General features: G+C 36.7%; 1 protein-coding gene across 1 annotated transcript; it reads left to right on the plus strand.

Moving 5' to 3' along the window:
* The first annotated feature begins 2,146 nt into the window (after positions 1-2,146).
* LOC128871622 (neurogenic protein mastermind) lies at positions 2,147-22,164 on the plus strand. The gene is made up of 4 exons (XM_054113516.1): positions 2,147-2,799; positions 15,718-16,641; positions 16,797-16,943; positions 19,448-22,164. The coding sequence occupies exons 1-4, from the start codon at positions 2,293-2,295 to the stop codon at positions 20,810-20,812; spliced, it is 2,943 nt and encodes a 980-aa protein (XP_053969491.1). The 5' UTR covers positions 2,147-2,292; the 3' UTR covers positions 20,813-22,164.
* The last annotated feature ends 4,412 nt before the right edge of the window (positions 22,165-26,576 follow it).

Genomic DNA, 26,576 nt, shown 5'->3' on the forward strand with positions numbered 1-26,576 from the left:
CTTTGGGAGTTTTGCTATCAGGTTTTATCGAAGCGTTCTGTTGCAAGTAGAATCAAAAATACTTCGCATCTCGTATAATTTCTTGAGAATTTGTCGCCTTCATGTGATCTGAAGTTACGTATTATTCCAGGACCTTTGAAAATTTATTTTTCAGTTCCGCTTTCTTCTCGATGCTCCATTCGATGCTGAGGTATTATTGCTGAGCTACAGTTCTGGTGCGTTCTAATGGTATTGACTTATGGAATGATGATTTAAGTGGGAGTTTGACGACATAGATACCATCTGCTCTTCGGAAGGTGGTATTTTCACAAATTTTATCAATGTTCTGTGGGTATGGGGTCGATAACACTTCCTCTTGCTTCTAAAATCTTTTGAGTAGAAAAGGAAAGGAAATTTTCTGGACCATCAACTACCTAAGTCGAGAATGTCGAAACTTTTTCAGCGGTGGGGCCACTTAATATCCACCTAAAAATATAGTTTTGAAATGCTAAGCTATCGCTTACGCTACTTTTGAGTCCTGGAACTAGTATTTTGGGGAGAATGTCACTGACTATAACCATATCTACACCCTCTATTGCGTATTTGGCCGACCTCTTCGTTCTATTTGTGGTGCGGTCTTGTTTTTTCCCCAAAAATTAAGACATCTACTATTTTGCACCATCTCCGTACGGTAGATGGTTTTTTATGAAGAACTTTTTCATGGCAGAAATACACGCAAAGGTTTCCATTGCCTGTTGATGGGCGACCACTTTCAGAAAACATTTTTTCTATATCGAGCCCGGACACTTCCGAGCTTGATAGTCACGCACCAAGCTATTCGGCTATGGCGGCCGCTGAAGTTCAAAAAAATTGAACGTTAATAAATTTTATTTTGCTCAAATTCATACTAAAGTTTGATCTATCTAAAATTTTAGTACAGTAATCAATCGGTGAAAACACCAAAATTAAGAAAAACATTTTTCTAATAGCGATCGCCTCTTGGCAGGCAATGGCAAACCTCCGAGTGTATTTCTGCCATGAAAAAGCTCCTCATAAGAATATCTGCCGTTCGGAGTCGGCTTCAAACTGTAGGTCCCTCCATTTGTGGAACAACATCAAGGCGCACACCACAAATAGGAGGAGGAGCTCGGCCAAAAACCCAAAAAGGGTGTACGCGCCAATTATATATATATATTAGGGCGGGTCGATTTAAAAATCGCTCATTGCTCTGTGAAAATCGTATTCTAGGGATCAAAATAAGAAGCTTTGCCGAAGGAACCATACCTCTAAAACGAATTCTGATGTCCCCCAATTTGGGTCGAACGAAAAATCCCACTTTGACCCATTTAGAGTACTCCAATCGAGTCCAAATGTATGACCGACCCCCACTAACTTTGGGCGGCCGATCCACCCATGCCAGTGGCACACCCCCTGGAACTCCCCTGGGGGGTTCCCCATACAATCATTTCAAAATATCACCATTTTTGGCCTTTACATGAGAAAAGAAACTAAAAAGTTCGACCCAAATTGGGGGGCATCAGAATTCGTTTTAGAGGTATGGTTCCTTCGGTAATTCTGATGCCGTTCAAGCTTCTTTGTTTCACTTTTACTTACATCAATCATATTTGACAATAGTGAACTAGACAGCTACAGTTAACAAACAATCTTATCTACGTGAGCTCGTAAAGGTCAAAATAAAGATTTTCAAAGCTCAATATCATTTTTTTTATTTAGTGAAAAAATTATTCAAAAACGAAATGGGAGGACAAATAGAGCTTTTCATTGCTCAAAATATTTTTTTAATAAAAAATTATTAAAAATAAAAAATTATTAAAAAAAATTAAAAAAAAAAATCTGATGATTAATTTTGTAATAAAGCTCAAGCTCTTTTTCTAATTAATAGAAAAATGATTAAAGCAAAAAAATTTGATGACTAATTTTGCGCCACCTGTATACTCGAAACTTAAATATACTGATAAAAAAGTGTGGAATAGAAATTTTCTATAAATTTATTTATTTAGATTTTTATATCAGACTAACTAAGTGCAATAACACAAATATTAAAAAAATTACCTACAAATAAATGGTAATTTTTTAAATAAAAATCTGAAACCAAAAATTTAAATAAAAAACCGAAAAATCTCTCTTTCTTTTGCTTGCAGAAATCCCTCAAACATCATCTTAAACAACATCCAACAGAAATTAAAACAACAACAAAATTAACCACCAAAATTAAACGGTAATAGCTTCTTCTTGCATAACTCGCACCCAGCTGCGGCCCGACGGCTGCGCAGCGCCTTTTGAGGCCAATAAATGATTGGCACGGATGAAATGTCATCCACTGGTATGGACATAAGTGAATCCTTTCGTGCGGAGGATCTTACAAAAACGGATTTTTTCGATTTCGTCACAGCGCCCGACATGGGCATTGGCATCGGTGTCGGCGCAGATGTGGTCGACATCGGAATGGGTGTGGGCAGTCTGCATGCGGGGAGCGCAAGTGGCGGCACACACCAGCAGCATCACCAACATCATCAACAGCAGCAGCAACAACAACACACACATCACCAGCATCACAATAGTCACCACCATCAGCAGCAGCAACACGCGCATCATCCGCAGCAACAGCAACAACAACACAGTCATGAGCAAAGCAATAGTTTAGCGGGAAATATGCCACATGATGGTGGTGGCGGTAATGGTGGTGGTGGTGGCAATAGTGGGCGCGTGAGCACTCCTGGCAACACCGGCAGTTGCATAGATGGCTCAGATGGTAACAGTAATGGCAATAGCAGTGATCCAACTTTGCAGGGGTATGAGGTGAGTAGCGTATCCTTCTAGAAGTTCATTGGGACAGTAACACTGTAAAAGCGAAATATATGTTGTAAAATAAGAAAATTTTTAGTAAAGTGGGTATGGAATAAGTACTTTGAAATGCAGAGGTCAGCTATTAAGATAGCGGCGGGCATCTCAGGTTTATATCTGTCTGAGTTCGCATTCGATCAACGAAAAAATTGTGAGCAATTTCGTTCTCTTTCACTAATTGATTTGTTTTGATTTCAATTTGCTTTGTAAAGAAATAAATTCTAATCCTTTTACAAATTTTTCTGCATTGCTAACTGTTACTCATTTGGCCAGATAAAAAATGTTTGTCAGAGATAAAAAATGCTTTTGGGGACAAAAAAGCAAAATTCGAAAGTCTTAGAACTGGGAATTTTGGTGTCTTTCTGGTATAATTTGAGTATTAGCAGTAGGTAGGCGACGACGAAGAATGGTGAGTGACGGAAACGAAAAGCGAAACTGTTATATATGTTGGTGTGAACTGTGATATATGCTGCAGGACATCTAATCGAACAAAGAAATTGACCTACCGCTAAGTATAATGCACTCATTGCACTGCTATGGTTCTGTGACTTCACCGCTAATATACTGCGTTGTCCCAGTAAGAATTTCTGTGTTTCAACAGTAGTTGTGGTAAAAAATGTATCCTGAACGATATGTACCGCTGTACTTTTATAAAGATAATTATGATAAACCGAAGAATATTTCTCATGAAAAAAATTAAAAATAAATATTTTTTGTAGCAGTCTTTCCGCGCAGAGAAATAAAAAAATCGTGTCGATGTAATTAACGCTTTTATTATAAGTGCCGTTTTATATTCGTGCCATCTTCTTAAATACTATATAATGTATAACTGTTTTACAGAGCACATAAGTTCTATGTAAATGAAGTACAAATGTTCGTATAAGAGAGCAGGGTTGGTCGCCGTAGCCGAATGGGTTGGTGCGTGATTACCTTTCGGAATTCACAGAGAGGTCGTTGGTTCGAATCTCGGTGAAAGCAAAATTAATAAAACCATTTTTCTAATAGCGGTTGCCCCTCGGCAGGCAATGGCAAACCTCCGAGTATATTTCTGCCATGAAAAAGCTCCTCATAAAAATATCTGCCGTTCGGAGTCGGCTTAAAACTGTAGGTCCCTCCATTTGTGGAACAACATCAAGACGCACACCACAAATAAGAGGAGGAGCTCGGCCAAACACCTAACAGAAGTGTACGCGCCAATTATTTATTTATTTTTTTTTTATTTATTTAGAATTCAACACTTTTGTATTATTAAAAAAAAAACCGTGTTTGAAGATGTCCCGAAAGCCCCAAAACTGGGAATATTTAAAGATCAATAGAAATCTCTTAAATTCTCCTAACATTTTTATATAATTTATGGCAATTCGAACTCTCTACTATTAGAGGACCGCCATTTTCCACCTCGAAAAAATATTTCAGTTGAAAAAGTGCTTGCGAGCCCCTTTTTCATATTTGTTTCAGCTTATCTATCATCATTATTGTTTCCTTGTATCCCTAACGAGACATAAGGCACCAACATGCCATCTCGCTCGATTACTGAATAACGCCTTCACCTGCTTCCAACTTAACCCGACTCGTGTCTCGAGATCCATAGATCTTTTCCAGGTTTCCCTTGGCCTGTTAGGCACTCTTCCTCTCGCTTTGAGTGATATTCACAATTCGCCATTGCCTCCCTCGCTATGTTGCCGTCCTCCTCGCGTAAAGTGTGATCAATCGACTACCATTTCTGTGTTCTATTGGAAATGTCTAGCGACTCCATGCTTGCTTTTTCAAGCAGTTCCTTGTTTGGCATCATTTTTGGCCACCTTAGGGGGCGTCCATAAATTACGTGAGATGTTTAAGGGGGGAGGGGGTCGAGTCAAATCTCATCTAATCTTACGTTGGAGAGAGGGGGCGGTCTCGGCAAATATCACGCAATTTTTTTTCTGATTATTATTATCCAGATTGTACATGCTTAAGATTTAATCTTAAGCGTAATCGTAGTATGATTAAGATCATTCAAGCTGAGTGGCAGCGACACACGGACAGGTTCCAACCTCCTTTGTTTAGAGAGAGCAAAAAATTTACTCCAGGTACATTGCAGTTGATTCATATTAAATTTTTATGCGTGCCTAGTTTTTTTTTTTTTTTTAGTTTTTTAATGAGCGCGAATGTCAACAAATTTTTATTAAAAGTTACAAAGGGAAATTGTTTTTAGGTTGTGAAATGCGATGATCAGAAATGCTGCAGCCCACGCCGGAGTGATCTGCGTATGATTCTTCACGACCGTTTTCTGCCACCTCCATACCCTATCACTTAGGTTGATTGACGTTTGATAATTCCGGGCTTTAAAGAACATGACGGAAAGTCATTTGCTCCACTTCTAATACGCGTACCGATTCAACCGCTGAATGCCTTCATCAGCACGCCTATTGATCTCTATTGCCCAAGTATACTTGATGATTTAGAGAAAATATGCTGCAGTACATGCGGTATTTACTTCGCATCTATCACAAGAGCTGCAGAGCACAGGCGAGCAGCTCACATTGCACCAGCTAAGCAAGCGCGTATGTTCCGCAAAGTGCGACCCTCACGGATTGTCACAAGACGAGCTAATGAGTTACTGTGCGCAAGCGTCAACGGCTTAGAGTGGCTAGATTAGAACGAAGTTGAAGGAGCAGATGATTTTACTGAAAATCATATGGACATGTTGGTCCCAATAGTCTCTCTTGAAACCGCGCATGATTCTCCATGGACTGAATTAGAGTAGATATTCTTTTTTTAATCGCAGGAGTTACGATTTAAGTCTTCTATTGTTAAATTTTTATTACACTTATAACTCTCAGCAATATTGATTACTAGTCCTAACTAGTCGTAAATAAAAGCAATTTTTTCTCTTTTTACAATAACAATCCAACGCGTTTACATAAGAAACCCACATTTTGAAAAATCTCATGTGAGATTGGGGGATGGGGGTTGAATAAAATCTCGCGACATCTCATCAGGGGGGGAGGGAGGTACAGAAAATTGAAAAAAACACCTCACGTAATTTATGCACGCCCCCTTATCTATATGTACATATAATACGAGAAAGCATTTTTTGTGCATGAGTTCAGAGACCTGCATTTGAGTTTCAAAAACGATATGTTGAATTAACACTGCACTCCGTAACGGTTAGACGGATGTACATGAAATTTAGCACGTAGATCACTTGTAACTCTGACTAGCATTTTAAAAAGGATTGCTCGTCTGGATAAATATTTAATTAACAAGTTTTCTCCATTGCTAAAAGTTGCTAAAAAGGAAAAAAATAAAAACCCGGGATTTCAGTAATTTGGTAACCGAAAGTAGAGTGGTCAGATATAAGCCAATTGATTTACCAATAGGTAATATTTTCTGTTCCGTTTGTGGAACAACATCAAAATACACGCAAAAACATAGGAGGAGGACTCAAAACGGGTGTAAGCGCCAATTATATATATTCAAGGAGAAGTCCAAAATAAAGAAGACTGAGCTAAAATAGAAACAACAGCTTCTTTCTGATAACTTCGAGTTTATTTCAGCAAAATATTCCCCTCCGGCCTCGATACACTATTTTACACGATCTAAAAGCTTTTCGAAAAAGTGTTGCATGTCGTTGACCGGAATGTCCGTCAGGATAGTCTCTACGGACGCAAAACGTTTCCTTTCATGGCCAAATGCAATTTTTCGAATAGGTAGAAGTCACAGGGTGCCATATCAGGTGAATACCGTGATTGATGGTTAAAATACAATTTCTAGTCAAAAAGTCAGTCACAAGAGCGGATCGAGTGGCGAATTGGACGAATACGTTGCACCAAATGCTTCAAAATGCCAAGATAGAAAATCACATTGACGGTTTGGCCCATTGGCGCGAACTCCTTATGGACAATTCCCTTGGAATAAGAAAACAAAGGAGCTTCGACTTGATTTTTGATAAATCGATGAGATATTCATCTTCAACTTCCTGAATTTCATCGATGATTTCGGTTAATTTTTTATAAATTTACGAAAAACTTCGATGGAGTTTTCGGTGATTACTGATTTTGGGCGGCCCGTATGTTCATTGCCATTTACGTCCTCACAACTATCTCTGAAACGAGTAAACCACTCATGAACTCTGGCACAAGATAGACAATCAGCGCCATAAACTTTTTTCGTCATTTCGATTTTAAAACAAAAGTTGATATTAGTTCTTTGTTTGAAGCTAATTTTTTTACCGATGACACAAACATACTCACACTTTAGACGAAATAACTTCACTTTCACTGAACCGAGTGTCACCAAGCTACAACTGGAAGTCAGCTAGCGTTATAATTTCCAACGCGCTGACTCATTAAAAAGATGGCGCCACCAAAAACATTTTTATGACGCCAGTCTTGTTTATTTTGGACTTCACCTTGTATATATTATAAATATATATACATATATATAGATATAAATTATTTTTTAATAGCTATTTTTTTAAAAGCTATAGCAAAGTTTTTCAAAAAAACACACGTAAAATTCAGAAAAATGCATGAAATTTTTATTTAAATCGATAGTACAGTCCATATAATTTAATGTTTGAAGATTATTTCATGCAAATGTTGACCGCGACTGCTTAGTCCAATATGGCATACTCTTTCCAATGTTTCGGCCGGTATCTCACATGTAAATGATTTAATGTTGTCTTCCAATGCGTTAATTGAAGCGGGCTTGTCTGAATAGACATGAACTTTAACATAGCCCCACAAAAAATAATCGAAAGGCGTTATATCGCACGATCTGGGTGGCCAATTGACAGGTCCCGAACGTCAAATAAAATGTTCACCGAACTCGCCTCTCAACACCATTGTTACGTGTGCTGTGTGGCATGTGGCACCGTCTTGCTGAAACTACATGTCATGCCAGTCAAGCTCTTGCATTTTGGGCAAAAAAAACTTGGATATCATTTCACGGTTGCGCTCACCATTCACAGTTACGTTACGATTCTCAGCATATTTCAAGAAGTACGGTTCGATGATACCTCCAGCCCATAAACCGCACCAAACTGTGACCTTTTCTGGATACATTGGTAGCTCTTGCAATTCTTCTGGCTGATCTTCACTCCAAAATCGACAATTCTGCTTATTTACGTACCCATTGATCCAAAAATGAGCTTCGTCGCTGAACACAATTTTTCGATAAAAAAGTGGATCTTAAACTTTCTTAACAGAACCCGCATTTTTATAATAAAATTCAATGATTTGCAAGCGTTGTTCGTTTGTAAGACGATTCACGGTTAAATTATAAACCAAACTGAAGATATTTGACAGTGAAACAAAACACTCGAGAACTTCGGCTCTCGTTTATTGTGCGAAAAATGTCATTTTCAACGAACGTCTACCTTTAAAGCCTACTTTCCCCGTCTTCTATGAATCATTTCGGCATTTGCTTCAATTTCACGCTGCTGTCCAAGGTCTCAAGGCCTAATTTCCACTGAATTTTTGAAACACACGAGGCGAATAATGCTGTCAGTCCGAGGAGTCGTGTTTCCTTTAATACCTATTTTCTGAGAATTCCTAAAGGATCTCTTTGGTGCTTCTTTTTGAATAAATTTATTAGGATGAGTAGAAACGATTTCTCTTGGAATCTCCCGTTCTTTTTGGAAAGACGTTTCCAACTCGAAAAAAAAAAGTGTCAGGATAGTTTTTGCGTCAGTGCTAACTAATAAATGAATATTTTCTATTTTAAAAATTGTATGAAAGCAAATCGAATAAGCATGCACTTCCATGTACAAGTAGGTTATGCGTGATCGCCAATGTATGTTTTTTAAATTACAACATTTTTTAAGTGAAGCATTAAATAAAATTTCTAATATCGGAAGTTAAGTGCTTTTGCTTGTGACCTTTCTAAGTGGTAATAACAAATTTTTAAATATATTTATTTTATAATAACTCCAAAGTTAACTTAAAATATAAACAATAAAAACAAAAACAAAGTAATTACAACAACAATAAAACAATGTCGCTGTCATGTCAGTTGTCGACTTTAAATACAAAGGAATACAAATTCAACGCAGCAACAAAAAACGAGCAGTTACGCGTAAATCGACAGGCGAGTAAATTGAAGTAACAAAATCAAAGTATAACATTAACAACAACAAATAAAATAGCAGCACTGGCCAACATTGCGAAGCCAACAGCAGTGAGTGCAACCAGATATCACTGCTGACACAGTAGCGAAAAAAAACGACAGAAAAAAATCACAAAAGAAAGGCCGAGAAGTAAAACAAAAATCGATGGAAGTTGAGCGCAACTCGATTTGAGCAGTTCAACGCCAAGAATGGCAGACAAGGCTATCAATGTATTGGCAGCAACCAAAATGCGGCTACCGTTGTTGCTTGCTGCACAGCCTACCGGTTGTTGTTACCCATGTTGCACCTACAAACATCCTGTTGCAAACATATCAATACACTTAAAATTGTGCTGCCTGGCTCGTTGCCTTCTTTGCTGGGCCAGCGAGCGGGTGTAGGAAAAACAAAAATTTAAACAAAAAAAAAATATAAATAAAAAAATAAAGTTAAAGAAAACGAAAAAAAAAATTAACTAGAGCAAGTGCCTGAAAGGTTAGCGAATAGGCGAATTAGGTGAAGTGCCATAAATGCATGCAACAGCAACAACAACAGCAATTGCACTCGACAAACTGTGCATACGAGGCAAGCTGCAGCAGCAAGAATAGCCTTGCAGGGCATAGCCAAAATTTGACATGGCACGTGCTGCATGCAACAGCCAACTTGCAACCAAACACCATCGTCTCATACGTAGTCCGCAAGTTGGGGCACGAGCCATATGCCAGCTGGCTGGCTACTGCGTGTTGCATTTACCACGATTTGATGGTGGCTGCTTTCACAGCGAGCACAGACAGGCGGACGAGCAATCGCATGGACAGCTAGTCAGGCAGTCAGCCAGCCAGCCAGCCAGCCAGCCGGCCAACCAAGTAGGTAGACAGCCAGTCGGATAGTCCAGTAGCTTAGCTTGGCAGGAGTTGCCGCAACTCCAGCAGCTTCATTGTTGTAATACGGCATTTGAATGCGCGTTCGGTTATAGAAAGTGCAAACATATGCAGCAGCAGTTGGGAGTGAGAGCGCGCGCTTGCATGCGTGTGTGTGTGTGAGTCTATCAAAAGCGTTTGAAATATCAAATTGCTTATGGCAAAGAAAGAGTTTGAAAGTCTTTTCATTTATATGATTTTTTTCTATTTTTATTATTTTCTATTTTTTATTTCTTGCTGTGCGCACTGGTCAAACAAAGGACTTAAGCAACAAACTTGCTGCCGCCTTTTTATTTATTTTCAAATTTTCTCCGTTTGTTTTCAATAATTTTCAATTTTTAATTTTTTTTCCTCTCTTTTTCCTTTTTAATTTTATATATTTTTGGTTTTGTCTGTTTTCTGTTTTTTTTTTTTTTTGGTTTTTTTTTGTGCTTCGTTGCAGGAGTTGTACAATGGTATATGACTGCACGTAGTTATGTAAATGCATATATGCATATGTGCATATTTTAAAACCACTAATGTAACTGCTTTTAGTGGAAAGACTGCTCGTTTGCTTCTGCGACTGGTTTGCATAAATTAATCTTCGAATTCGGCTTGGTTAGACGTGAATAGCCAAGAAAGGCAATTTTCTAAATTTAGCTTTTCCTGAATAATTTCTAAATGAAAAATAGCAAAACCAAAGAAAGGCATATAAGGCTGTAGCTACTGAATTTATGCAATAAAAAAATATTCAAATAATTTTTTATGCACAACAATAAATTTGTTTGGTTTTTAATAAAAAGCAAATAGTTTTGAGCAGAAACAGCCTTTTTACTCTGAGGCCTTATTAAATAATTTCATGTATTAATGTTATTATATTTTTTATAGTTATTTTTTATACATAACCAACAATTTATAACAAATGAGCTCAGCCTAAGGTAGCCTGATAAATATAAATAAATAAAAGTGGCAAAGTTAGAAATAGCAGTTAGAAATAGTTCTTGTTTTTTTTACAAAGTGTATAACAATTAAATTTTTGATCATTTTGTTTTCATCAAATCCAAAATTTGGAAAGATTGCAGGCATAATTATAAGATATGGGCATTTTTAGGAATTTGCATGCAAGGCAATAGCTAGAAGATATGGCAGGCATGGCTTCTCTGGCGCATCTGCTTTAGATACGACAGCTCTAGGAGAAGTATCTGGCGTTGACAAGAAAAACAAAAAAATTGTGCAAAATGCGTTTTATTTTTCTATCTTTCGTGTTCCCTCTAAACGATGGCTCTAAGAGAAGTAATTGGCGCCAAAAAAGAAAAATTTTATTTTTATATTTTATTTTTCTGTCTTCTGTTCGCTCTAAAAAAATAGCTTCCTGCAATCCGTAGCGTATTTTAGCATTACTTTCAGCGATTACCGGATTGTTAGAGCCAATTTTTTTCCACCATGTCATTTTTTCATATTTGAGTGCTAAATCCTATACATTTATGGCGGATGAGAAAGCAATTCGCATGTTAAATAATGGAGTTTTTGAAGTTGAAACACGAGCATATGCATAGGTATAACAGGGGGCTCAAACTGCAACTCGCAAGCCACATGCGGCTCTTAAAAGGACTGTTTCTGGCATTCAATATATAATATGTACTCGGGTATCTTTACTTTTTGGTGCTTAATATTATTACGAAATATTAGTGTTACGTTTTTATCGAAATAAAATGTCGCATAACAATTCCTCTGAGTTTAATTACTGGATCGCTAAATCATCCTAAATTCCTAAAGTTCAACTGCAGAACATAGGGCCACAAATAAAAGTCACAAATTAATGGCAACTCAACTTTTTCAAAAGGACATTAAAAATACAATATTTTGTAATTTTCTTCGAATCTAAAAAATTTGGTTGCAGTATTAAACAAGGAAACCTCAACGAGTATATAAAAAGCTATAAGGAATTTTGACGGAATCACAAAATAGTTTCAAGACTTGAAGTCTTTAAAATCGTCTATTGATTTTTTTTTTGCACCCATTTGAAACTAACATAATTCATGGTGGCCTTTCCATTTCCAATATAATTATGACCAACAAAGCATTTGGAGAATTAGAATGAATACAAAGTTCAAGCTATACAATTAAAATATAAGTCGCCGTTGATTACTGAATTTTGGTAATTTGTAGCAGAATCGAAGTATTCTGGTGTGAAGGCTGCTTGTCGAATTATTTCAATATTCGTATGTGAATCATTTCATTAAAATTCACCTTAAGATTTTCAGAATTTATGAGAAGTGCTGCCATCAATTATTCACCAAATTTTAAAGAAGTATCAAGAGAAGTAAAATAAATGGGTTTTCAAATAAAAAAAAATAGCTCGGACTATCAAGGAGCTTGTCCACCCTGATAAAGGGTTTTTCAATTAGCGCGGGTCGATTTTGGCGCCCTGTGGCAGCCATTTTATTTTTCAGTCAAATCTTTTGTTTATTATTCAGTTGTTTATGCCAAATCATCATGGTAAGTTACACGATTGAACAGCACGTTCAAATGATAAAACTTTATTATCAAAATGAGTGTTCATTAACGCAAACGTTGCGCGCATTGCGCCCATTTTTCGGTAGACGTGGAGGCCCTTCCAATTTCTTATGGCCCATATTGAACCATATGGACCTAGACGACATGTGGTTCCAGCAGGACGGCGCTACGTGCCACACAGCAAACGCCATTTTATTCCATTTCAACATCTACCCGCCCTTATTGAAAACCCCTTTATAAGGCAATGCAGTTGCTTGCATGACCGAATATAGCATAAAAATCTAACTTAAAAGATGATCAAACAGCAGACCAGTGTCTGGATAAGTGAATATCCCACATCTGCAACTAAAAAGTCAACCGAACAATTCAGCAGTTTTTTCCTTTCCCATGAGAAACGTCTACTCAGTGAAATGCTTAAAATTTCCGTTGTCAAAGCTTTAGGAATTTAGCCTTAGTTGGAAATCTCATCATATGACCTCATCACATGATCTTATCACATGATCTCATAGTACGATCGTATCATATGATCTCATCATATGATCCCATCATATGATCCCATCATATGATCCCATCATATGATCCCATCATATGAACCCATCATATGATCCCATCATATGATCTTATCATAAACACCTCAAAAAATCTCCTCATACGATCTCATCATAAGATTTATCATCTGATCATATAGTACATATTATACGTTGTCTTTATATGATGGTATCATATGATGCCATCATATGTTTGATATGTATTTATCGATTTCATATTGCTGCGATGATATGCTGAAATGGACAGATCATATGATGATATCATGATCTTTTCATATAGTTTTATCACATATTTGGTACTGATGCTATTTGATCGCAAATAACCCAATTTTACCAAACAAATTATTAACTGGACCCCTTAACACATAATTTTCCAAAGAACTTCTCTAAATAATTGCTATTCTACAATATATTATTAAATTGTGCAATTGTAATTATAAACGGAAAAGCTTGGCTGATTGATCAGTGTGATCAAAAACTTAATGTTTTTCATTCATCCCGCAGTCTGGTGTTTTAAATGTTCCGGAAATTTCGGTGCTAACTTCTATTAATACCGGGATCCCGAAAAACTTGAAATATGAAATTGAAAACTTGTCTGATTGTTCTATAGCTAACAATTACTAAAAATTATGAGCCTGCAGCATTTAAGCGGGGGCAACTTAAGAAACGGGGTTAACGCCTCAAAAAACCTCGGCTTACCTTAAATTCTAAATGGTTGTTTTTCATGATATGAAAGAGTAAATGCTCTCAGTTATTGAATTTTTGCGGATGTCATATAAGTTATGTTCCAAGGTGAATCTCGAGACGAGTCGCGGAATTTCGGGATTACTTTAAAAATGTCCCAAAATCACGGGAAACAAATTTTCCATTAATGTTTGTTCCACACATATTCTTATGATTAAAAGTGTATTACATTAACCGGCATCTCTTAAACTTTAGCTAAAATATAGCATAAATAAAATTAAAACGCAACAAATCCGATTTTATAACAACTTAACCCATTACAGCATAACGTTCGATATATCGGGCATGAGTTAAATTAAATTTGTATCAAGCAAGTGTGATGTGAAGGTGGCTTAAAGGTTGTAATCGAAAGAAAACTATTTCTTCAACAATGGCAACCCTTCATTTGTCGACCCATCGCAAAGAGTTCCCGTTATTTAAAAATTTTCAGTATGGCGGATTGCAAGCAGACTTTTTCGCGTAAAGGGTAAAATTTTTTTTTATATTTTTTTTGGTATATTTTTAGCAAACAATTTTAGTGACAAGTGTTTATTAGTGCATAAGTGTGTTAGTAAGCAAAACATAAAAAAATCTGAAGTTTGCTTCATTATCAAACATTTACTGTAGTATTTAGTTGTGGCGTCCGATATATCGAACCTTATGCATAGCAGGCTCTAAGTGGTTTGGTTTTTTGCGTTTTCCAGATTGACTGTAGATGAAATTTTGAGCCTTTTGGAGAGCGATGATGGAAATATTAACAATGAAAATTCCGAATTTTTCTTGCACAGAATTCAGCCAACGAATACCACCAGAAGAAGCTTTTAACTGTAAGACTGCTACAGACTTTTTTAAATTGTTTTTCAATCAGGAATTGATCAAACAAATTGTGGACCAAAGTAATATTTACGCTGGGCAGAAGAATAAAGAGCTGATGGTTACTGAAGATGGAATTTATGTCATTTTGGGAGGAATGATACTTTGAGGATACGCTAAGTTACCAAATAAACGACTTTATTTTTCCAGAGGCAACGATGATCCAACACTTCTTTCCGAAAATATAAGGTGTAACAGGTTTGAATCAACCTGTCGCTGGAAGGATAACAATGTAGTTACGGTCGCAACCATATTCGAAAACAAGACAATGAAAACTGCCACACGGTGGTCACACGTGAATAAAGCAAAAATTGCACTCCTCCAACCGCCTTTAATTTTTAACTATAATAAGTATATAGGTGGAGTAGATAAATGCGATCAGGCGATTGAAAACTTTCGTACAAGGATGCAGATAAGAAAATGGTGGTGGCCAATGTTTGCCTATTTCGTTGATGTTTCAATTGTAAACGGATGGTTACTTGCGAAAAAAGTTGGCTGTAATAAGGACACTGAGTCCTTCTTTGCATTTAGGAGGCATGTGGCTCGAACTCTGCTTGTGACACACGGAACACCCCCCATCAAGGCCGAAAACCAGCTACACCATTGTCCACTACACGGTTTGATTGCCTCAACCATTGGATTGTTCCAATAAATTCCGAACGCCGTTGTGCAAATAAGTGTGGTGGGAAATCAAAATACAAATGCCAAAAAATGTGAAGTAGGCCTCCATCCTAAGTGTTTCATGGAGTATCATGTAGAGCCCAATACCTAAATATATTTTATATATAATTAATTTACTTGTATTTCTTCATTTTCAGTAATATTTTAAATAAATTTTGCTAGAAGCATTCGGTTTTTTTTATTTCTCATGAGATAGCTTGAGGTGCCGGTATGCATAACGTTCGATAAATCGGACGGCTTGCTTACAACAAACTACAGACAAATGTGTAACTTTTCTTTCACCACTCGATTTATGTGATCTCCATAACCCGAAATTTTTACAGAAATTCATTATAAGTATAAGGACAAACTTTATGCAGTAATGGGTTAATATTATTAGGTCAATTAAATTATCGGCCACATATTCCGCCTACTCATGCAAATTCACAACTACTTTATATGCTTTGATACTGCTTCATAGCCACACATACATATGCACTAAATATATAAGTATATAGATTTCACCTTACCCCCCGCAACTCTACCTTCTCATACTTACTTTTAGTTCTGGCACACTGACAAGGATCCGAACAGTCGCCTAGATGCCACCATTTTCGAGGATCTCGATCGCTATTGTTGGCAGCAGCAGGCCGTTTCGGCCGCAGCCGCCTCCTCTGTCGCCACAACAGCAGCCACAACGCACCAGCATCGCACAACACCCGCTAGCAGCACGCCACATCCCTCGCACCTACACAGCCCAACGTCACCAAATCAAACGCAACAGCCACAGCAGCATTTACACCACCAGCCACACCATCAACATCTTCACTCCCAACAACAACAACAACAACAGTCAGCTGCCGCCCATCACCAACAACGACAGATGTCGCTCAACAACAACAACAACAGTTCCTGTGCACAAAGTGCCAATCAACCAGCAAACAGCAATGCGCCAAACAATAGCGCTCTAAGCCACAGCCACAGCAATAACAATAACATCAATAGCAATAGCAATGGCAGTACCAGCATGACAGTGGACAACGCCGATGGTCAGATTTACACAATCACAGTATTAAATGGCAGTGAGCCATGGCTAAAGCGAGAGCCAGAAAATCCTGCTGGCCAGTTGTCCAGTACACTGGATCTTGATAGCCTGCTAGGCACCTTTCCGGGTTATATAAAATCAGAGTATCCTTATGATGACAGTGCAGGTGGTTATGGTGCAGCGGACGGTAATGGTAGGGATGGCAGCGGCAGCAGTGATATGGTGAATGGCTTGGGCATGGGAGCTGCTGGTGCGGCGAGTCTTCATGGTGGTGGCAGTGGGAGTGGTGTAAATAGTCAGCGGTTGCCTTCACTGGTGACGGCGATATCGATAGCCAGTGGCATTGGTGGGGTGGGAGGTGTGGCGAATCCGACGCATTCACAGTTGGCGCAATTTCAGAATAACAACAATGACTGGCATATGGCCGATCATAATGCAGAGCAGGTAAGTGAATCATTGCGTTTATATTTGGAAAGGGAAAAAATAGTAAATAATAATTATAGAAAACTAATTTGAATCTATAGAATTTTGATTCTTCTCACATTTGATTGAATCTATATTCATTCATATTTATCTACTTTTTAATTCTCAAAACATAGAACTCTGCTGAGTCATTGTTGCGAAGTGCCCTGCAAGGCAAAGGCTACTCCAAAGGGTTACACATGCAAAATGGTATCTCCTTATTACCCTCATCGCCCACAGTGAAGGAGGAAGAAATGAGGCGGCTGCTCTTTCCACCAGATGCGGTAAGTAAATCCTGTAGTGAGATGTAAGTTTACTTTTATATTACGTAAAATTATTTCAAAATCTGAAGAATAAAAGATTTACAACAGGGAGCATTTTTGATAACTTTTTGCTGATTTTAGTGAAATTTGTTAGACGCTAGAAGAAATAATTGATGGGTGTTTTGACGCATATAAGCGATTCCATGTCAAGCGATCCAAGTATTTTGGGCATCGCGGTCAATTCTTGTAAAAATTGGTTTATTTGTAGGTTTGAGTATAATAAAAAATTAAACTGAGACAATTTTGAAAATAATTTAATAGTTTTGAGATTTATTCAGTGTGGAAGATTTTGCTAAAAGAATTTCTTAGTCTTACTATGTACTATTTATATAAATAAATAAATAATTAATTCTGTACTTTAAACAAAAAAATATCCTTGGTTCCTTTTACCATTTTTATATATTTTGTTTTTTTAATTTTTAGGTCAAAATGTACTTATAAAACAATTTTTGAAATGGAAAAATATTGTTTTTTTTTTAGTTTGTATTTTTTGTATTTCTGCAATGAAAAAGCTCTTCTTAAGGGGTTCGGGGTAGTCAGAGGCTCGAAAAAATTAATTGCCAAATCAAAATAAAAAAAATCCTTCGATCAGGCTCGAGTTTTTTATGCTTTTCAAAACCAGTATACATTTTATTGAAATCTACTAAGCGCTTAAGTTCCAGTGAACACCAGTTCAAAAAACATAGTTTTGAGAAAAACGCTTTTAAAGTTCTGCTATCGAGCACCAGAGCGCCCGAGCGTCCTTTGTTAATTGTTGAATAACTCGAAAAGTGTTTGTCGGATTCACTTCAAATTTTCACACAATATTTTTTATATGAATAATAATGTTACTATAATTTAAGAAAATGCAAAAAAAACAATTTTTAGAAAATTCTGACTACTTCTAACCTTTTAACAATCCATTTGCCGTTCGGGGATGGCATAAAACTGTACGTCCCTCCATTTGTACATCCAAAAATTGTTGTAAGCGTTTCGTAAGAGCAGTAATTGCTCTTGGCATAGCCTCAGTTGTTAAAAAAATTAAAAAAAAAATGGTTTTCCAAAATTTTCAGCAAAAACAGTTTAAAAAATTTTCCAAAAAAACTTTTTTTTAACGTAAAATTTTTCCCAAATTCTTAGAAAAAATTAAAACGAAGACTAAAAAGAACCGAATTTCGAACAAAAAAAAATGAAAAAAATTTACAAGCAAATTTAAAAAATATTATAATATAGTTTCTCCTAAAGATTTAAAAAATTTTTTAAAACATTACAAGGACCAAATTCTTAACAAACAAATTAAAATGTTTTCAAAACAAAAATATTTGTGAAATAGTTTTCCCTCTAAAAATTAAAACAAAAACTTATAAAAACGCTGAAAAAACTGAATTTCGTTCAAAAAATTAAATACATTTTCCAAAAAACCTTTTTTTAAAAGTATAGTTTTTCCTAACAAATTAAAAACAAAATAATACAAACGCCAAAAAAGACCGAATTTCGAACAAAGAAAATAAATGTGTTGCAAAAAAATTTCCTTTTATAAGTATAGTTTTTTCTAAAGAACCGATTTGCGAATGCGAAGTCTAGATTTTCATAAAAGATTTAAAAAAATATTATAAATACACTAAAAAGAACCGAATTTCGAACAAAAAATATAAAAAATTTTCACAAAAACATTTTTTTTTAAGTATAGAAGAACCGTTTTTTGAACAAAAAAACAAAAACTTTTTCAAAAAAAAAATTTAACTTTAGTTTTTTCGAAAAAATTAAAAAAAATATACTAATAGCGCTTAAAGGAACCGAATATATTTCCGTTTAAAAAACAAAATACCAAAATTTTCAATTTTAATAAATCTCATTATTATTAAATTTTTTTCTTAATCTTCTCAGTTTGATAAATATTACATTTATTTAAAGGTGGCTTTATTTAAAGGTGACTTTATATTCATCATGTGCATTATTTTAAGACACTAAGTACCCAGTTTAATCCAAATATATTATTTTTTTTAAACTTACGCGGACTATTTTGAATCCGTGTTTTGATTTTGGAGCCTTTTTCTAGAATTAAAGAATAAAAAGTGAAATATTGTTATACATATATCATGCGAGTTAAACGACAGGAGGATATGGAACGAAGAAGACCTCTGAGCCTACATTTTCTTAGCCCAGATAATCGAAAATTCCCTATTATCCAAATTTCCAATGACCTAATTCAGCTGGGCGCACATCCCTTGGCACCTAAACCATTTACTCTTCGTTTGTTTGAATCTTTTTCATAGTAAACACATTTATTTTCTTATTTTCACATGAAGTGATATTCAGCCGTGTATTTAAGGAAGGAAATCTCTGTTAGATTCTCTTGACTTTTCCTGATTACCATCTAATCCACTTAATGCAAATTATAGCTTTACTAGTTTATTATTTTATTTATTATTAGACTGCAATTGAATTGTGTTCCTTCTTTCCCTCCCTCTCATGCTCTACCACAGGAATCTCTCTCTTTCGGTGATGCCGCACTCAGCGCAGCCCAAATGTTTGACGATACCCATCCTTCGCATTTGGTGGGCAGCCAGCATCCGAACGGCAGTCTAGGCATGCCAGCCGGTGCCAACACCAGCCTCATGGTCGACGATATGTTCCTATCGCTAGAAAGTGCATTCAGCGACGACTTCGAGAAGATCAAACGCATCGCCAACGAAGTGCAACAATTCTGCTCACCCACTTCCAGTGGTGATTACGGGGGCAACGATGTGCTGATGCAAATATCGCCAGCTGCTGGCACGGGTGCAGGAAGTGCGAGCCTACAGCAATTGCAGCAGCAACAACAACTGCATTCGCCAGCGACAACGCCTACGGGCATGCCGCAACAACAACTATCACCATTGCCACCATCAGCTGTACCGGCGCTACACATGCAAAACCAGCAGTCTGTCGTGCAGCAACAACAACAGCAGCAGCAGCAGCAACGTGCGCTTCATTCACAACAACAACAACAGCAAACCGCTTCAGGCAAGTCAACGTCCGCCACGGGCAGCAGCAGCAACGCCAGCAGCAGCACTACCAAAGTGACAAAGAAGTACAAGCGCTCGACGTCGAGTACGCAACACCACAACAACAACAATCCAAATGTTGTCAATCACAACAGCAACAACAATAATACAGGTAATAACAACACAGGCGTTGGCAGTGGCCCCAACGCCGCCAATGGCACAAATGGTCCAGCGAGCGGTGGCAGCAGTTCCAGCACCAGCAGCAACAGTCCCACTCACTGTAATGGCCAACGCAAAGAACGCTCACTACACTACTGTTCCATCTGCTCGAAGGGTTTCAAGGACAAATACTCGGTGAATGTGCACATACGCACGCACACCGGCGAGAAACCCTTCACCTGCTCACTCTGCGGCAAAAGCTTCCGCCAAAAGGCACATCTCGCCAAGCACTACCAAACGCATATGGCGCAGAAGCACAACGGAGGGCTGGTGAAAGGTGGTGCCGGTAGCGGTGGTGGAGGTGGCGGTGGCAATTCTAGCAAGCATCAGCGTGCAGCCGCAGCAGCAGCGGCGGCGGCGGCGGCAGCAGCAGCAGCTGCAGCTCAATCGGCGAATAGTGGCGCTGGCGGCAACAACTTATCGCTTGTGTCCAACAGTTGCGCCGGCAGCGTAGTAGCAGCGACTGTGCATCAACGTCAGCTGAGTGTGGCCACATCACTGGGATTGGCTGGCGGTGGCGCACGTGCCGTAGCCGGCAGTGTGGTGTCTTCGGTAGCTGTGGGCGGGCCACTAAGTGGACCGTCGCTCGCCGCCGTGAATGCCAATGTCTTACCGCCAGCGAATGGTTTGCTGGCGAATAGGTAAAATTACTTAATCTGACAGATGTGGTTTTTCACGCAGCATCGCATCGTATGCTGCAGCTGATTCACCAAATTATGTATTGTATTATAACATTTTTTAATTGGGTTAAGTTTTTTATATAAATTAATCATATCTTGTTCCTAATGCTCAAAACAAATACTCCTATGCACAAAAACTACTTTGGCACACATACTCATACAAAAGTGTGTGTGTGTGTGTTTGTGTGTACGCACTCACATACTGCTGCTACTAGTTCCCCTTTCTTTGAACAATTGTATTGTACTTTATATCTAAATATACATATATCCATACGGGTCTATCTGAAATTAAAGGAAAAATAAAAATATTTTTATATACACATCAAAGTGCCTAAATACTTTAAAACCGTCCTATAAGCTGGTACATGTCTTACTATATGACTTCTAACTCATCGAATTTATCTGTGCATTCCTATATACTATTGTACATACTTAAACACTTAAATACTTAATTAATTACACACATAAATACTTAAGTTCTCAATTTTTTAAATATTGTACTTAAACACTTAAGTACTTTAACACTTGAATACTTGCCTAAATACCTACCTACCTTTCTATGAACGCAACAATGTGAAAGTATCGATTCAAGATTTTTAGCCCTTTGCAGCTGCTACTTTTGGAATTTTTTATCTTAAAATAAAAGTTTTAAGAATTGAAAGCAACTATAAAGTTATTGAAACCCTAATTGCATGCAAATATGTATAAGTATAATCAGTATAAGTATATCGATCAAAAATATTAATTTACTCACTAAAATCAGCTTTCGGTGTCGAATCAACACTCAACCACTCGTATAAATTGAAATTTACAATAGAAGTATATTAGGGTGCACCAGACTCTAAGCACTCCACATAAAATTAAAAGTGGTACTGTTTTTCCATCAGGATTTCATTATTATTATTATTTATTAAGTATGAAAAGCGGCCACTTCACAATTTTGTTAAATTCAACTTACAGAATATGAAAGTATAAAATTTATTATATTATATTTCATGACTACCGCCAAACTATTTCGTAAAAATATAATCCAACGTAAAACTATAAAACCACCGCAAGTTTTGACAATTTATTTACTTATTTTTTAATTTTTTACTTTGAATAATTCTTTTTTTGTGATGTTTTATATTGCTCCTTTTTATGAGAGCACCCCCTCATACGCAGTTTTTTGGATGAATTATCTGGTATGCTTCAAAATTTGTAAACTTTATCTGTGATTGTTTGGTAAAATAAGTCCCAGATATTAAACAAATGCCAATTTGTTCAGCATGAAGCGTATGTTCCAATACCCCCTCATGTTTAAGTAAGCCGTCTGCATTCCATAGCATGATTTTTAAAAATTTAGCCATGCTTATTTGTTTTGCATGATAGTTTTTTCAAGTTATAACAGCTTATTTTCAAGCTCCTTTGTAAGCTTGTTTTGCTTTGCTTGTTTTTTCTAACAACCCATACTGTATTTATCCTGTCTCTCTATTCCTTCCACTGTAGTCTATCCGGGTGTAGTAGATTGGTCTACCTGACTAAGTGATTGGACTTGCCAAACCCCCACAAATCTACAACATATCTACAATCTACCAGTATTTTTTAAGATTTATACGTCAATTTCTCTGAGTGAACATTTTCTGCAAAACTTGAGAGCAGTTTGTTACTTTAAAGGCTGTCGATGTGTTTTGGTGGATTTGCGCGCAGCATTGCTTGACATGCTTTGTATCGAGTTAATTTTTGAGACTTTATAGTAGGCATTGGATTAATTGGACCGGTTCTTTCATCGCGTGTTTTATACAATTCCTTTGTGATTCCTTTGTAACTTGCTGGGTGAGCTTGGCCTCAATTACAACATTTTGCAGCTCTTCTGTGCGCTTCTGGCAATCAATTGTCTTGTGTTTTGAGCGGAATGAGCTTTGATAGTTTCACGCCTTGGATAGTAGCCAAAGAGTGCAGTATTACCTTTATTTGGTGGATTTTTTTGTATATCTTGGTAGGTTGTAATAGTCGCCCACTTGGGCGAAGAATTCTAGTTCATCCTTAGTGAAGAAAACCGATAGGACGAAGGGAGGGGGGTTGGAGAGAAGGAGAAGGGGATTGAGTAGTTGTGGATTACGAACTGTGACTAATTTGCGGTTGCGTTAGTCGCTTTATGCTGATGGTGAAGCTCATCAGATTTTTTATATCGAGGCCTGCTGTATCAACAGGCGTCGGAAAGAAGTGAGAACCAGTGATGGTAAATGGTTTTTTGAAAAATCCCTACACAGCCCAAAAAAATTCCCTACTTTTCCCTACGCTTACAACAAATTTTCCCTACGAAATTCCCTACATTTTTTCTCATGTGTTTACACTATAATGAGGCAATTGCAACGTCAAAATTATTTGCTTAAAATTGTTTAAAAATTCCGTCCAGAGCTTCTGCAGTGCAATCAGTTCTTATTGGAATTAGAAGCAGCAGCTTAACGACAAGCCGCTCACATTCCTCGTCGAAAAATCTCACCATGAGACACATATGCTTATTGAGTCCGATGTCTCTCATCAATCATTATGGAAAATTTGTTTACTTTTAATTTTTTTAACTAAATTGTCTTTTTCCTTTTTTGCCAAATAATTTTTTATTATGCTGGTGCACTTCTCACTTCCGAGCTCAGAGTTTTTTATTATTTCAGAATCGGGCACGATTTCTTTTAAGAGTGGGATTAAATGGTCCACCACTTGCAGCGCAACATTATGCTCAGCGAAGAACATGCTAAGTCTTATTTTGAAATTTCTGGAACCATTTGGTTTACTCGCTTTATTTTAGATGTCTTTTTAATTGCCTTCATATTTTTTGGTGCATTTTTGTTTCGGCGTGCTTCGGTAAATCAGACTTGCCCCAGCTCAAAACTTTGTTGCCGGCAGTGCATTTGCATTTGAATGGATCGTTAGCCACAGCTTCAAACTAGCCACTAAAATTTCGTCGTTAAGCCACTTGTTATTGAACTTTTGTTTCCGATACTTGTATTGTTTTTCCAGGTGTTCCTCCGAAGAGTCAGTCGAAGAGGAGAAGCTCATTTCTGTAAAATAAATGCATTTTAAATATAAAAAAAGCTAAAACTAAAATAATTGCAAACTTACTTCAAAAGTGAAAAGCACCAGAAAACGTGGGACAACTAACAATTTTCGCGCAAAGAAAAAATCGTGCTAGCGTTAACGAAGAAAAAAACAGGCAATGTTGCTGTATTAGCGCTTTTAAAAGTATGCTGCCATAAGGAAAAGAAGTCTGACATGAAATCTTACCGCAGATTTTTATTTTAAATGCACTTTTCTAATTTTACCCCGCTATTTTAAAATTTTGTTTGTCCTTCTTGAAAATTCCCTACATTTACAGAATTTAAAAAAATCTGTCCTTCTTTTCCCTACACCCACATTTTTCGACAAAAATCCCTACATGTAGGAAATTTTCCCTACATTTACCATCACTGGTGAGAACCAAGATGCCTAAATCTTAGAGAGCAGAGTAGCTAAGGAGAAGGTGATGAAGCAAAAAGGACTCGAGGTAATTCCAAGTCTCACCGCATACATGCCTCGGGAATAGTGCCCCGTGATGACGCCTACGAAATTTGAGAGCTGAAATTTTGTCATCGTCAGAACGTCCCTCGAACGCATCCGATTAAAACGTAGCCTGAAGGGTTTCGCGACCTTACAAATTTGTGTACTTGCCCATCAATCGCTGAGTTGACGCGAAGCCCATCTTTCCAGGTTGCCAAGGGGATCTCTAGTAGCTTTAAAGGCTTGTTGTTGCAGATCTCATATTATAGATTTCGGATCATTGGCATGATGCAAAGTTTTTGCCATTACTCTAATTAGTCTAGATTGTGGATTTTCTTATGTATACCAAGAAAGTTTAATGTTGGTTAGTGTTTTAGTTATACTTCGGTTATCATCAGAATCTGACGTACTAATTTCATATATACTGTTATTTAGCAGCTTGATAGAGAATCATTTTCAGTTTTTTTTGTCTTGTTGGTCACCCGATGTTTTAGTTCTGAGCTTTACAGGATTGGGCTCCAAATCTTCAGATGATGGCTCAGCTTTTCGTTTTTTACCTGGTCTTTTTTCAAAATCCCATTTGTTTAAAGTGCAAGTTCTTCTTCATCAGCTTTATAAATAATATTTTTACCGTTTTTCAAGAATGTGAATTTACTTTCTTTTAAACTCTGGTTTTCTGTTTTAAGGAAATCTATTTAACTTTTTTAGATCCGTGCATATTTCTCTAACTTCCATTTCTTCTTGCTGGTTAATTACAGCCTCGAGCTTAGATTTCTATTGTCATATCAAATTTGATTGGTTGGTTTTCCTCTCCCGGGCGCAGGCATTCTGTAGATGGAAAATTTTGTAAGCTTTTTGGCAAAGCCAATTGCGCCCGAAAAATTCATTAATTACACTTCCAGCCAAAATCTTAAAAAAACTATGTCCATCTGAACTAGTAGGTACTGGGTTTGCTTTTATTAAGTAAAATTTCTGGACTGTGGAATTAGTCAACTTCTTACTTATTCTTCATATTATTCATCCCTTTGAAGAACTTTGCTGGTTTTTTCACCAATATTAAATTTTTTCTCAACTCCTCTGAAGGTGATGTGACATTTTGAAATTTCTATTGAATTTTAGAAAGTTTTTTTTTTTTTTTTTTTTAATTCCGACTTTCAGTTTTGGTCAATTTGGAAAATACAACACAATTTCACGATCTGGAAATCCTATCAATGCTTTCTATAGTTCATCGAAAATATGCATTTTTAGACATTTCGAAAAAAAAAGAATTTTTTATGTTAAATTTTCCTATGACTTCCAGGTATTAATCAACTTTTGATTGAGTTTCCTAATTTTCATCGCCTAGATCAACTTTAAATCTTGTCACCTTAAACTTAACTCTTCTCCACACTACTTCAGATGGTTAAAGCAAATCAGATATTTTAAAATGAATTTCCTATTAAATATTATAATTTTTTCACCCTAATCATGACCTCAAATTTCTGACAGTCTGGAAAATGCAGCTTTCATTCAGTGAAAATCTTGACAATGCTCTCTAAAATTCATCAAAGCGAGTTGAAATTTTTATTTTATTTTTATTTTTTCTATGAAGCAGAAAGAATTCATCAACTTCCAACCGACTTCCGGAATATTCATCCCTTTGATGAACTCTAAACCTTATTGCGTTAACTTTTCTCCACTCCCCTTTCGATAATTTAACCAAAAAAGTTAATTTTAAATTAAGTTCGTATTGATTTTCCGCATTCCTTTAATTCATGACCCTTCAAATTTCATCATTTTCCATTGGTATAATCAGGTTATTAGTACTCAAAGTGGGGTATTAGTTTAAGCATTATTTATACAAGACAATGCGAACTTACGAAGAAAAAATTGTTTGTCCTCACATCAATCATTTTGAAAAAGCGATTAATCACGAAGTGTGTCAATTAATCAATCAATTAGATGACGATTGTTCATTAACACTTCGCTGTTATTCAATTAGATTTACCGAAACAATATCAGTCAGTGAAATTAATATTGAGCAATCAAATCCGACAATAATGAATAAATGAAACAATCAATGCATCAATCAATATTTCATCATTCAAGGCGCATACAAACCTACATACAACTCATTTCGAATGAAAAGCTATCGTTATAAGCAACAAACAAATAAAAGCCACACATACATACATATATACATACGTGTATTTGCATATGCATACACACCTATG

Source organism: Anastrepha ludens, chromosome 2 (assembly GCF_028408465.1).
Source record: "Anastrepha ludens isolate Willacy chromosome 2, idAnaLude1.1, whole genome shotgun sequence".
In the NCBI taxonomy this organism is placed as follows: domain Eukaryota; kingdom Metazoa; phylum Arthropoda; class Insecta; order Diptera; family Tephritidae; genus Anastrepha; species Anastrepha ludens.